We start from the raw sequence: 13,833 nt of genomic DNA on the forward strand, positions 1-13,833 counted from the left end.
TGTTATTTCTCTTATCATTGTTATTATTGGTGGCGGCAGTGGTGATTTGTGTTGTGCCTGAGTTACTGGACTGTTCTTGTCTCAACCCGTGGGAGTTACATTCTTTCGATTCTCCTCCCCATCCCTCTGGGGAGTGGGGGGGGGAAGTAGACTGCGTGGTTCTAATTTACAGCCGGGGCTTAAACCACGACAGAAGCTGAGTTACACTTACATCCTTTGTGCATTTAGGGAGGGAACCTGTTACACTGGGTGACTTACATGTGCATATAAAACCAGATGCAATTAACAACCGTATTTACAACCTAAGAATGGTTTCTCTCCTCATGAAAACCTGGTGATTTTGCCAACAGGCTTAATTACATGGCATGCTTTTTCATGGCCATTTTTTTGGCATAGAAGAGAAGATGGTAGGGAAAATTCACATTGTTGTGATCAATTCTGTGCCTTAGTTTTAAGGAACTTTAATGGGAGTAGGTGTCTGAATATCTTAGGCTGTGTTAAAACTCTTTCCTTTATCTTTTAGGAAGCAGTCAATTTCAAAAGAGTTGTTGCTCTGAGATGTTGCCATCCTTGACCTGTTCCTAGTCATCCTGCTGAGAGGCTTCAGGCAACCAAGCCCTTCTGCCTGTGTGGGACAAAATGGGCATAACTACAGATGGATTACAGCAGGCATTTAGGGCTTGGTGCTGATGCAGCCTGATAGGAGTCTGTGCCCCTTCCAGCATCTCAGTGGTTGAGCTGTTGAGGAGCACCAGCCTGGTGGTAGCTTGTGTCACTCTGCATGTTTCACAGATGACCTTTTGAGTACAGGTCTGGCAGAGGTTTGACTTTGCTGTGTGCAAGGTAATTTTGCTATGGTGATGGAGATGAAGTTGGACAGCATTGGCAGTGCTAATGTGCTGGTTGTGCTGATGACCAAGGTGGTAGATTTTTAGTGTAGTGCTTTGGTTCTGGGAAACCCATTGTTGTAATTTCTGAACACTGCATATCCTCCATGTAAATATGATGCAGAACACTTTGTCAGTGTGTTTATAGGCTACAGCTTCAGGAGCTGTGCGGAGTGTTTATATCTTTGACTTTGCAATAGTCCTGTAATTAGGACTTTCTCCTTGTTCTGTTAGCCTAAAGCTGCAATCTGTGCCTTTATTTGCAAATACACGATTTGGGAAACAAATTTATTTGACCTTGTTGCGTATCTTCAGGGCCAGGCCACAAGTTTATTTGACCTTTTTGCATATCTTCAAGGCGAGGCTGGATGTAGTCCTGAACAACCTCATCTAGTTCAAGATGTCCTTGCTCATTGCAGCGGTGTTGGACTAGATAAGCTTTGAAGGCCCCTTCCAACCCAGAGTAGCCTGTGATTCTAAAAGACATCTGGAGAGGGACTTTTTTTACAAGGGCATGTAGGGACAGGAAAAGGGGGAATGGTTTTAAAGTGAAAGAGGGTAGCTTTAGATTAGACATTAGGAAGAAGTTCTTTCCTGTGAAGGTGGTGAGGCCCTGGCACAGATTGCCTGGAAAAGCTGTGTCTGCCCCATCCCTGGCAGTGTTCAAGGCCAGATTGGACAGGGCTTGGAGCAACCTGGTCTGGTGGAAGGTGTCCCTGCCTGTGGCAGGAGTTGGTATGGGAGGAGCTTTAAGGTCCCTTCCACCCCAAACCAGTTTGGGATTCTACACGTTTCTAAACTGTTTTGGGACCTTCTGCTGGAACAAAACCTACCCTGCGAGTGGGAAGTATGTGTTGTAATAAAGAGATCAGTTCTGTGAAATTCAGTACTTCCATACTGAAAATTAGGTTTGACTTGCCAACAGATACCACAATTTGGTCATATCAGTGTGAATCAAAAAGTAGGCACAGTTCTGAGTGTTTAAACCTGCATTTCAAATTTTTCTCACTTTCTGCAGGACAGCAAATGTTCAGAATTAAGTAAGCATTGTAAGGGCACAGCACTCATTAGTATTAATAAATCTGAGAGTTCCCAGGGTGGTACTTACTTTGGTGGTGATTTGGGTATTGATAGTGTTGAAAAGATATTAGAAAAACGGGGGTGCCATTGCCAGATCACACCATGAGAACTCCTATGAAAATGTGTTAGTGTATATTAAATATTTGTCCAGTTGGATTTTGGCCTTTTTCAGTTGGAGATGGTGAGAGAAAAGCTTTGTTTCCCTTTCCAGGCAAAACTTGCTTGTTCTGAGCTAGAGAGACAACAAACTCAGAGAGTGTTTTAAGTTTGTAATGAATCTGCATGCTTGCTTATATAAAGTGAACAGTTGTGTGTTTTCAGCTGAAAGAAATGAGAAACCTATGCCAGAGCCATCAGGGGCTCATCAAGTGTACCTCACAAATTATCTCTGAGCAGTCTGTACGCTGATGCTCTGTACAGAATCTGCTGTAGCTGCTTGATGTACTTGTGATACTGGTGTCTTGGGAAAACACTACAAGCTCATCGTATTATTACTATTTTCCTGTCAGCTCGTGCCTGCGGTCCTGGCTGGAACAAGATACATCTTGCCCCACCTGCAGAATGTCTCTTAATATCACTGACAGCCATCATGGGAGGGAGGATCACCAAAGGGAAAATATGAATGAGAACTTGGGCCCTGTGGCAGTAGCAGAAGGCAGACCGCGCTTGAACCAGCACAATCACTTCTTCCACTTTGATGGTGAGCTAAGCAGATTTGACATGTGGTGCTGCAAGTAAGTGAAGGGAACAGCCTTCTGTAGAAGGTCATTCTGTCCATGCTTCAGCTGAAACTCAAACCACGCTTCTGCTTGCATTTGTCAGATATGTATATGTTTCTTACAGTTCTTTTGCAAGAACTCAGATATGTAAATCTGAGGTTGTCCAGAGCTACAAAGATTTGTTGAAGGATTTTTTACAAATGCTCTCTTTTTCTTGATTTATTGTGGTTAGCGGCTTTAATACTGGCATTTATTCATTGCCCGTCATGTTAATGAGCAGCATGGGAAATTCATGTGTCTTATTTTGTTACCAGGTGGCAGTTAATCAGTGGCAGTCAAAGAGGGAAAAAACCTCTGTGGTGCAGTCTTAAAACTGATCTTTTCCCTATCCCCTAGCTAAATGGAAGGTTGTCAAAAGTCCATTTCCCACTCAATTTGCAAGCAACTTACAATGCTTGGTTAGGTGCAGAAACTTATTCTTAGAAGGAATCATGTAGCTAGAACAGGGTTTTTTCAGTGGTGTATTGTAAGTGCTCCCAAAGCAAACCTCATGGAGTTCAACAGAGCCAAGTGCAAGGTCCTGTACCTGGGTTGGGGCAATTCCATGCACAGACACAGGCTGAGCAGAGACTGGATTGAGAGCAGATCTGAGGAGAAGGACTTTGAGGTATTGGCTGATGAGAAGCTCCCCATGTGTGCACTTGGAGCCCAGAAACCCCCCGTGAGCATCAAGTTGAGGGAGGGGATTCTCCCCCTCTACTGTGCTCTGGGAAGACCCCGCCCTCCTGTCCCTGCCCGTGGCAGGGAAGTGGAACTGGATGAGCTTAAAAGTACCTTCCGACCTAAATCATTCAAGGATTCTATGATTCTATGTTGCTGGGATGCTGCAAACTTACACAGTGACCCCTTCTTCAACTGTGCTGGTTTTGCAATTTTTGCAGATTGTGGGAGGACAATAATGGGCAGAGAAGGGACAGACATTTATAGATGTGCTGAGGCTGGCAGATGGCTTCTTGCATGACTCCCACTTTTGGGGTGCTTTATGTCTCAAAAGACATTTAAATTTAGGGTACCACTCTTTTTTGATAGCTGTCCCCCCTAGCGCTCTTCTGTGACTTGGAGACCTCCAAAATTATTGTGGAGATAGAAGTGTCACAGAGCAAACCCTGTGTTTACTTAAATGGAAATGCAGAAGGAGGAGGGAGCCAGCCCCGTGCCCTGCTCTGTTAAGCCTAAGCACACAATTGCAGCAGTCACTTTTTGTTCAGTTGCTGTGTCCCTTTGTAGTGACATTTTCTCAGTGACACCAGCCATGTGTAGCAGACCCATTTTGGGACGAGATTCAGCCTGTTTAGAAGCTGGCCTTTTTTCAGTAGAATTGCTGGATTTATTCATGTATTCCAGAACTGGATTTGGCTCTGGGTTGTTTGATTTTTCCTTTAATGGAAACATTAAAACGAGAAAAGAAGGATGTGTTGTTTCCTTGATCCTCTTCTGTCTCTCAGATCGGTAAGCCATTATGACGTGTTTGAAGAGAGCATTGGCAGTTACTGATTTACTCCAGTGAATCAGTAACTCAATGGCTCTCCATGTTTGGGAGACCTTAGGGACGGATTGCACTGCAGAACTTCCCTGATCTATCTTGTGGAAATATGAAAACTTACATCACATACATGTAGAAATACTTCGCCTGCTGAGAACCACAGATTCTTGCTTGACTTTCTGGGTGATTTCTTCTTCTTAGGCTCTCGAATTGCCAGCTGGCTGCCCAGTTTTTCGGTAGAAGTGATGCACACAACCAACATCCTTGGTATCACACAAGCTGGCAACTCCCAGCTCAATGCTATGGTAAGAATGCTTCACTGGTTTGTACCTCAGCCTTCCCATTTGTATTGGGGAGGGAAGAGGTTCGTGTAGATGGAGAACAAAAGGGGAAAGAAGTCAGAACAGTGTTCAGATGCTACATGAAAGCTGGGAGGTTTGGAGTGAGAGAAGCTTTATTTTAGTGAGGTTAGGGCTATATTTTGTGTCGAATGTGCAAATATAAAAGAACAGGTTTGGAGGCAGGTAAATGAGGGAGAAAAATTACGTGTACTTTCTGAGTAGATAGGTAGACTCTTTTTCCTCAACTTGCCTAGTGCAACTTTAGCTTTTTTTTCAGTACTTCACTCACAACTTGCGGTTTCAAAGGGTGTGAGTCTGTAACCACAGGATTTAGCTGTTAGTCAAGTGGTAACTAATCAAACCTATTCTATAGCTTTTGATGTTTTTTGTGTTTATTTTTAATAGCACTAAGCTCCAAGATAGCTGTTTCTGTTTGAATGTCTTGTCTGTGTGAGATGGAGATCTGTCTCGCACAGCCAGCTCTTGCTGATTCATGATGATGACAGGAGTGTCAAGCATCAAATCCCATGTTTGTTTACTTCATACTCTAATGTAGTACAAAAAGAGAAGGGTATCACCTCATGAAACACTTTTGGTTTGTTTAGTTTGAGATGTGCTGTTTCCTTTGAGTTCTTAAAGCTAATGTGTAGTATAGCATGTTAATAAATGTTCAGTGAAGTATTTCAGGAAAGTAAATCTCTGAATGTGAGATATCTCCTGTAGCCTTTATCACTGTTGAAGCCTCAAGAGGATAAGGCCACAATTTATAGGGGGTTTGAGGCAGGGTGGGCAGGGAGCAGTAAGATGTTGGCAGATGATATACTAGGTGAATATATGAGAGCTCTCCATCTAAGGTCAGTTTAATTTTCCTTTTACTGGACACAGTGACACAAATGGTTTTTTGTTAGAGATGAGTAATGGTTTATTAGCATTGTGTATTATTAAAAGTACAGTAGAAACTTATATTAAAATGCCCTCTTTAACGGTTTAACAGGTTTAACTTAACTGGCAACTTAACTCTTTAACCTTTAACAGGTTAGCGAACTATTAAAATGTCACACGTTTTTAATAGAAAATATGTGAAACTCTCCTTTGTGTTACTGAATAAAAATCTAGGGAAGTATTTGCAGGGAAAAGGCAGAGGCTGAAATGCTAAATCAGTTGTTTTGGTCAGAAGCTGGTACAATGGACAGTTAGGTTTGCTGTGGTTGCTTGTGTTTGAACTCACTGTCAGCTGACGCATAATTTTTGCTTTGCTCTGAAAATTCCTTCCGCCCTTATTGTTTAAATATCTCTCTTCCCCTTACTTTTATCTATTTAATTTGGGTATTTTTTAAGTAACTTGAAATTCAATAATAACAGTTCCCTGACAACTCAGTTGAGTTTACTTGAGCTTTCAGATCCTGTTAAACTAGTTTGTAGGCAGAATAGGTTTTTAAAACATACTCCACTTGTCCTTAACCAGTACCATTTTGGAATCCATCTGGGACAAAGGAAAATTTTTTTTTTTTTTTTTTTTTTTGGTGTTGGTCTAATTTTTAGTCATTCTTGTGAATTTTGTATAGATCTTTATTAAAAAGGCTGTCAGAGGGTTAGGAAGCTTTTGAAACCTTTTTGCATTTACAACACTGTTCAGGAATCTAAATTTTTAGGATCGTGTGTCTCTGTGATTTGCAGTTTTGCTGTTGGCATTGTTAGAGTTATTATTGACCTGTAAGTCAGTGCCAGCATGGGTTTTCTTTCTCTTGTGTGGGTTACCGTATCATAAACAGCATCTTTGAGCTGTTCTTTCTTTTGGCTGTCTTTCTGTTGTGATACTTACCAGCTAACTTTTGTTTACCGCTGGTCCTGACTGTATAAACCTTGCTTTCTCCAGGCCCATCAGATTCAGGAGATGTTCCCTCAGGTTCCTTATCATGTGATTCTACAGGATCTGCAGCTAACTCGTTCAGTAGAGATAACCACTGACAACATCCTAGAAGGACGCATCCAGGTACCTTTCCCCACGCAGGTAAGTTGTAAGACCTTGTGCCTACAATAACTTCATTGCTTATTGCAGAGCTAAGCTTGTTAAAAATGAGTGAGGGAAATGAGGTAAGATTCACCAGAAGCACTGGTGAATCCAGCTTAGCTTAATGCGGTATTGCTATTCAGATTTTACCTCTAGGAAGATGTTGCGGTCAGAAGCACCAAACTAGTTTTGGCAGTCTAGTGTATGTTCTCTTTCTATGTTTGCAACATCTGACTCAGTTGGAATCTCAGTGGTGTGTGATTGAGGTATACACATCTGTTCGTTGCTGTGGCCGTTAGGAGAAGGCCTTTTGATGTATTAGGATGCGTGTTAGGTTAGTATTAGGATGGCGCAGAGTTAATTTTTTTCTTAGTAGTTGGTAAAGTGCTGTGGTTTTGATTTAGGATGAGAATCATGTTGGTAACACATCGATGTTTTAGTTACTGCTTAGTGCTTACGCTCAGTCAAGGACTGCTCAACTTCTTGTGCTGCCTTGCCAGTGAGGAGGGTGTAGGGTGTGGCACAAGAAGGTGGGAGGGGACACAGCTGGGACAGCTGATCCCAGCTAACACAGGAGATATTCCATGCTATATGAGGTCATGCTCAGTGTATAAACTAGGGGGAAAGCTTGCTGGAGGCTGCTGCTCAGGAACTGGCTGTGCATTGGTCGGTGGGTGGGGAAGAGTTGTTTTTCATTTGCATTGCTTGGTTTTCTTGGGTGTTATTTCTGTTGTTTTTTTATATAACAATTTAATACAATATTGTTATTATTATATTTTATTTAAATTATTGAACTGTCTTAGTTCAATTACTAAACTGTTTTCATCTCAACCCACAAGTTTTCTTACTTTTACCTTTCCAATTCTGTCCCTTACAGGATACAATTCTGTATCCTACTGGGGGATAGTTAGTGATAGATAGCGTGGGGCCTAGTTGCTAGGTGGTGTTAAACCATGACAGTCCTTTTTGGTGCCTAACATGGAACTCAAAGGGTTGAGATAATGACAGATCTGACCAGAGCATGTTAAAACAAATGTGTTGTAATAATTCTTTATATAAATTTAATAGTCACTGATGACAGTGTTGATGTATTTGCTCTTAGAGTTGTTGTGCTCAGAGTTCTGTACGTCCTTACGTGCTGTATTTGTTCCTTTTATGCTGTTTATCTCCTCTGGGGGCTGGGTTAAGGTTATCATTTTCATGTACTAGGTAACACTGGCTTACTGCATGATAAAACTACTAGTTGTGAGGCTAATCTGGTATTTGTACTCAGCATTGCCATCATCTCTGTACTTTGAGAGCCATCTCTCAGAAACTATTAATGATTGCCTTGGAGAGCCAGTCAATAAGGGAAAGAAGGGGAAACACTTTCTCTTGCTCCTTCACCTTCTCCTTCTCCTCCAGGCTGCTCCAGCCCCTTCAACAGACATTGTAGCTCCTCCATCCCCCAGGCCAGGCACTGCAGCTGAACCAGGGAACGAAACTGTGCCAGTATCAGTTGTCCCTATACATGAAAAGAAATACTGGGAGCAAAAGTCAGCTCATCTGGTAGGGGAGGAAGTGGGTGGGACAGGCTGCTCTGAAGCAGAGCCATCACAAGAAGAAGAAGAGGAGGAGGAGGGGGAAAAGGAAGAGGAAGAGGAGGAAGAGACAGAACTCATGAACAAAGCAGTAACCACCCAATCCCTGCTGAGTGAGTTGCGAAAAGATTTCAGACGTCATTCAGGCGAGCACATTCTCACCTGGCTGCTCCGATGCTGGGATAATGGAGCCAGTAGTGTGAAATTGGAGGGTAGGGAAGCTAAGTGGCTGGGATGCCTTTCTAGGAAAGAAGGCATTGACAAATCAATTGGAAAAGGAGCACAAGTCTTCAGCCTCTGGAGACGACTCCTGTCAAGTGTGAAGGAACAGTATCCATTCAAGGAAGATGTATGTCACCCAATCAGGTGGACCACTGTGGAAAGAGGTATCCAGTACCTGAGGGAATTAGCTGTGCTGGAGCTGATTTATGATGACAATGAGAAGTTATCCAAAGATCCAGATGAAGTCAGGTGCACACGACACATGTGGCAGAAGTTTGTACAGAGTGTACCATCATTGTATGCCGACTCGTTGGCAGTAATGATGTGGAAGGATGGAGAGGAACAAACAGTGGATGAATTGGCTGGCCGGCTCTGGCGTTATGAAGCTTGTCTCTCTTCCTCCCTCATCTTGGCTTTGGAGAAACTGTCCTGTGAGTTTCAGCGATTCAGAGAGGATATATCCTACTCAGCACCTATACGGCCCAGTATTTTGGCTACTAGGAATAAGGGTCCCTCTGCTCAAGAGAGAGGATATAGTGGGTACACACCACGGGGCGCCCTATGGTTTTACTTGCGTGACCATGGAGAGGATATGAGGAAGTGGGATGGAAAACCTACCGCAACCCTAGAGGCACGGGTACATGAATTGCAAGAAAAACCAATCGCAAAAGGGGTTTCTTTCAGGAAAATTGCATCTCCAGTTTCCAGTGGGCAGTTCCCCAGACAGAGAAGGGCTGATCTTAATAAACGATCTTCTCATCTGTATTTACAAGAAGGGAGTAGTGAATACTATTACCAGTACTAGGGGTGCCCTACCTCCAGCCAGGTGGAGGAAGGGGACAACTGGGTATACTGAACTGTGTGGTTCAGATGGCCTGGCACATCAGACACACAGGAGTACAAAGCTGTAGTAGATGTAATTGAACACAGACAGGGGAATCCCAACAGCTGACTGTACTGCAGGCTGAAGTGAGAATGAGTGGGAAAAGCACTGAATTGTGACAGGCCCAGAGGCTCTGTGCATCCTTGGCATAGACTGTCTCAGGAGGGGGTACTTCAGGGACCCAGAAGGATAGCAGTGGGCTTTTGGTATAGCTGCCTTGGAGACAGAGGAACTTAAGCCACTGTCTGCTTTGCCCGGTCTCTTGAAGTACCCTTTGGTTGTAGGGTTACTCAGCCAAGTGGTATGCTACTGTTGATACTGCTAATGTATTTTTCTTAATCCCAGGGGATGTGATGAACAAAATAACAGCCATTTCTCCGCCAGCTAGTGAAAGGGAAACACAGGCTTTCTAAGGCCTTTTGGGGTTTTAGAGAGTGCACATCCCAAATTACGTTCTGATTGTAAGCCTTCTCTAGCAAGTGACCCAGAAGAACAATTTCAGACGAGGCCCTAAGCAATGACAAGCCTTTGTACCAAAGGTACACCACGTAGATGCTCATGTACCCAAAAGTCGGGCCACTGAGGAACACCAGAACAACCAGCAGGTGAATCAAGCTACTAAGATTGAGGTGGCTCATGTGGATTTATATTGGCAACATAAGAGTGAATTATTTTCAGTCTGGTGTCCTGTGACACCTCAGGCTACCAAGAAAGTGATGCAACATAGAGATGGATTTGTGATCCAGGGGTAAACTTGACCATGGACAAGAAAGAATTGAGTCAGGCATGGCATTGAGTGGGTATATCACATCCCCTGTCACGCAGCAGCCTCTGGGAAAATTGAACAGTACAATGAGCTGTTAAAAACTGCACTGAGAGCAATGGATGGTAGGACCTTCAAGCATTGGGATACACATTAACCAAAGGCCGCCTGGTTGGTCAACAGGAGGGGATCTGCCAACAGGGCTGGCCCAGCCCTATCAGTACTTTTATATGCTGTAGAAGGTGATACAGCCCCTATAGTGCACATAAAAAATATACTGGGAAAGACAGTCTGGATTATACCTGCCTCAGGCAAAGGCAAACCCACTTGTGGGATTGCTTTTGCTCAAGGACCTGGGTGGGTAATGTGGGAGGATGGGGAAGTCTATTGTGTACCTCAAGGGGTTTTGATTTTGGGTGAGAATAACCAATGATTTGACTTGTATGATATTAGTTGCTGTACAATACTGTATGCCATCACTGCTGTGGTTGCTGTATGCCATATTGACAGTATTACAGTAAGAATCACCCAGATTAATGAAGAATGAATTTTGATGGGTGAGAACTGCCTTCAACATGCAAGAATCCAACAGCACACACCATCCTCCTGCCCTGAAAGACTGTTACGAACAAATGGAGCCCGAAGTTGTGGATTAAATGAACTCAATGTACATTTTAGAGGGATGGCCTATAGATTAAAGGCGTGATTATCTGTGTGTATGTATCAAAAGACAGGAGAGGTCATGATTAATTGGGATGCATTGAATGGTCTGGGATCTGGACATGACAAAGATGGCATTGAATAATGGTGGATATTGTCTTGGTTTCAGTTGGGGTACAGTTAATTTTTCCCTAGTAGTTGGTAAAGTGCTGTGTTTTGGATTTAGTGTGAGAATAACATTGGTAGCACACTGATACTTTCGTTATTGCTTAGTGCTTACACTCAGTCATGTACTTTTCAGCTGTTTCGTGCCTTGCCAGTGGGGAGGCTGGGAGATGGGGGCCACAAGAAGCTTGGAGGGGACACAGTTGGGATAGCTGATCCCAACTAACACAAGAGATATTCCATGCCATATGAATTCATGCTGAGTGTATAAGCTAGGGGCAAAGCCTGCTGGGGTCTGCTGCTTGGTAACTGGCTGGACATCGGTCAGCGGGTGGGGAGCAGTTGTTTTTCATTTGCATTGCTTGGTTTTCTTGGGTGTTATTTCTCTCTTTCTGTTGTTTTCATTACAATTCATTATTGTTGTTATATTCTATTTCAATTATTAAACTGTCTTTATCTCAACCCGTGAGTTCTCTTACTTTTATTCTTCCAGTTCTCTCCCACATTGCACTGGGGAGGGACTGGGTGAGGGGCTGTGAGGGGTTTAATTGCCAGGTAGTGTTAAACTACAACAACAGGGTATTTTCTTGATGAAGGAAAGTTGGAATCTATCATCCATGCCCTATAGCTTGCCCCTGACTGATGTGATTGGACTGCAGGATGCATGAAGTGCTTCCCTATGCAGTCTCAAAACACATTATATAGTGCCAAATTCTAGTAAAAAACCCCTCAGGATTTGTTTTTTCTTTGTTTAAATCTATGCAAATGCAGTATATTCAGTCATGTACCAAAAATATGTTGAAAATGTCCTAACTAGACTAGAGACAAATATTTGCTCAGTTAAATCAGCTTCTTGGTGACTCTTCATGCAGAGCCTTTACAACATTTCCAGTTGATTTCGCTGCTGACAGATAATTGAATTGTACCACTAAGGAGGGTTTTCTGCGAAGAAAGTAGTCGGCAAAATGATGCCTTGTTCTTAATTAGTGACAGCAGATTTCAGGAAAGCAGGAAAGCAGTCTGGGGACAATGTTTCTGTTAACAGTATTGAATTCTGGTTCTGTGTGCATCAGTACTGTTATCTGGAGCCTGTGTGTGGGGAAACCGAGAGAATTCTCTTTAAACACAGCGCATTCTGTTTACTGCTAACTTATCTATTTCTAAATTGAACATAACACATGATGTTGCAGAGGGCAGAGTTTGAATGTGTTCGAAGAACTCGTTTTTATTTTGCCATTTCACACAGTGTATTAAACTCATGATGTTTGCATTTCAGCGTGCAGATAGCATTAGACCTGCATTGAACAGTTCTGTGGAACGACGTATTACTGATCAAGAGAACACTGAAACTGTCACCCAGGTAATTTGGCATAAAAATGAGCAAAAAGCACAATTAGATGCTGCATGAAGAGGTACGTGCATTTAGTTCTGTACCAGATCAGGTTGGTGGCAGCCCTTCTGCGAATTTCACACCAGAATTAACACTGCCAGGCAACTGAAGTAAGACTTCAGCATGTAGCTCCTGTAAAGAATTATCTGTGGGCTTTTCTTCCTTGGAAGGAAAGTGCTCTTAAGGTGTAGAAAGAACGGAAGAAGATCACATCTGTATTCACATCTGGTCAGCCCCATCTGTGAATATGAAGAGCAGGATGCATTGCTTTTCTCCCTCCTCTTCCCCTTCCCATTCTGTATGTCTCCAGACACTTGTCTTAAAATGAGTAGTATATCTCTTCTGGTTATAAGAATTCTTCCGTATTCAGGAGGATGCACTTGGAGACATGGGGAGCTTTGGTGTGACTGGAGTGGTATACAAACAGGACAAAGAAATAATAGCCTTTTTACACATAAAGCAGAATCACGGGCTTTGCTGTTCTTCATCAAGGGCTTTATTAAGAAGGATGTGCTAGCTAAAATGAGGCAGGGAGAAAAAAATTAGCCTGTGAGTAGAGTAAGATCTCGGCCTACTTTTGGTCTCCCTGACTGTAATATCGTGTATATATAACATTGTGTAGGCATTTCTGTTTCATAAACCTCTCATTCCACTGGCCTAGAAAGGGAATTTGTGAGGTCTGTGACTTTCTGCCTCTGTGGCCTTTAATAACTCTAGCCATGATGATGAATGATTGTGTTGCTGCTCACCTTTCTTCCTGGCTGCCTGCACTACCTGTGTCTCTGTCCTTCCTTCTACAGAAATTGAAAATCCCAAGAGTGGTGTTCACACATTGTGTCATTGAGCATGTACTCTTCAATAGTGGCATCTTCTTGGTTTGAGTCACAGCTAAGCACTTCACTCAAGTGATGTGTTTTGGCTGGAGTGAATGGCAGTTTGGATGAAGAATGTATTTTCGTTTTGTAGAACAGCAGGGTGGTAGCCTGGAGATCCATGAGCAGTTCTGACTTTTCCTGCAGCTGAGTGGGGCTGCTGGTGGTTGGGAAGGAGGTGAACTGGTGGCCTTCACACAACTTCTTCTGGTTGAATATTTCCTGTGCCAAATGGGATTCATATGCAAAGGCTGAAGTGAGAGACTGAAACTGCATGCACTGAGAAAAAACTTGCCACTGGCTAGTCATGGAAGCTCCAGTTGCTGTTATCCTCTCCTGCCTCATAAGTGCTTTGTGGATAACCACAGAGATCTACCTAGGAGTCAGGCTTGCTTGCCTCCTTGCTATGGCTGGTATTTCCGTTGTACAGAGACAACTTGGGAGCCCATGGATGTCCTTCCTCTAGGAAACTTCCAGCACTTTTGTGTCTCTTTGCTTCTGATTTCCATTTTTAACTGATTACCTGGCATACTGTAGATGTTCTCTTTCTTCTTGCCAGAAGAATATGTTGGTGTAGTCAGTCAAACTCTTGTCTGTGTGGAAAGCTCCAGCAGTAAACAAACCACTTCAGCAGGCTGCACTTGATTTTTAAGAAGTTTCCTGAAATGCAGGTGGGAAAGGACATAAGCCATCATCATCTCCTCTAGGCAATACTTG

The 13,833-nt window shown here is 43.0% G+C and overlaps 1 protein-coding gene across 5 annotated transcripts in view; it reads left to right on the forward strand.

Annotated features, from left to right (window-relative positions):
* AMFR (autocrine motility factor receptor) overlaps positions 1-13,833 on the forward strand; it is a 35,932-nt gene that overhangs the window by 16,426 nt on the left and 5,673 nt on the right. For 3 of the 5 annotated variants that reach the window (XM_080637537.1, XM_080637538.1, XM_080637540.1), the window contains exons 9-12: positions 2,477-2,667; positions 4,431-4,534; positions 6,447-6,581; positions 12,131-12,214. In XM_080637537.1, the coding sequence (XP_080493663.1) occupies positions 2,477-2,667; positions 4,431-4,534; positions 6,447-6,581; positions 12,131-12,214 (514 nt within the window). Of the gene's footprint in view, positions 1-2,476; positions 2,702-4,430; positions 4,535-6,446; positions 6,582-7,985; positions 8,124-12,130; positions 12,215-13,833 lie in introns of those variants that run through there. The other 2 variants (XR_013958737.1, XM_080637539.1) reach the window with 2 other exon arrangements.

The sequence above is a fragment of the Psittacula echo genome (assembly GCF_963264785.1).
Source record: "Psittacula echo genome assembly, chromosome: Z".
NCBI lineage: Eukaryota > Metazoa > Chordata > Aves > Psittaciformes > Psittacidae > Psittacula > Psittacula echo.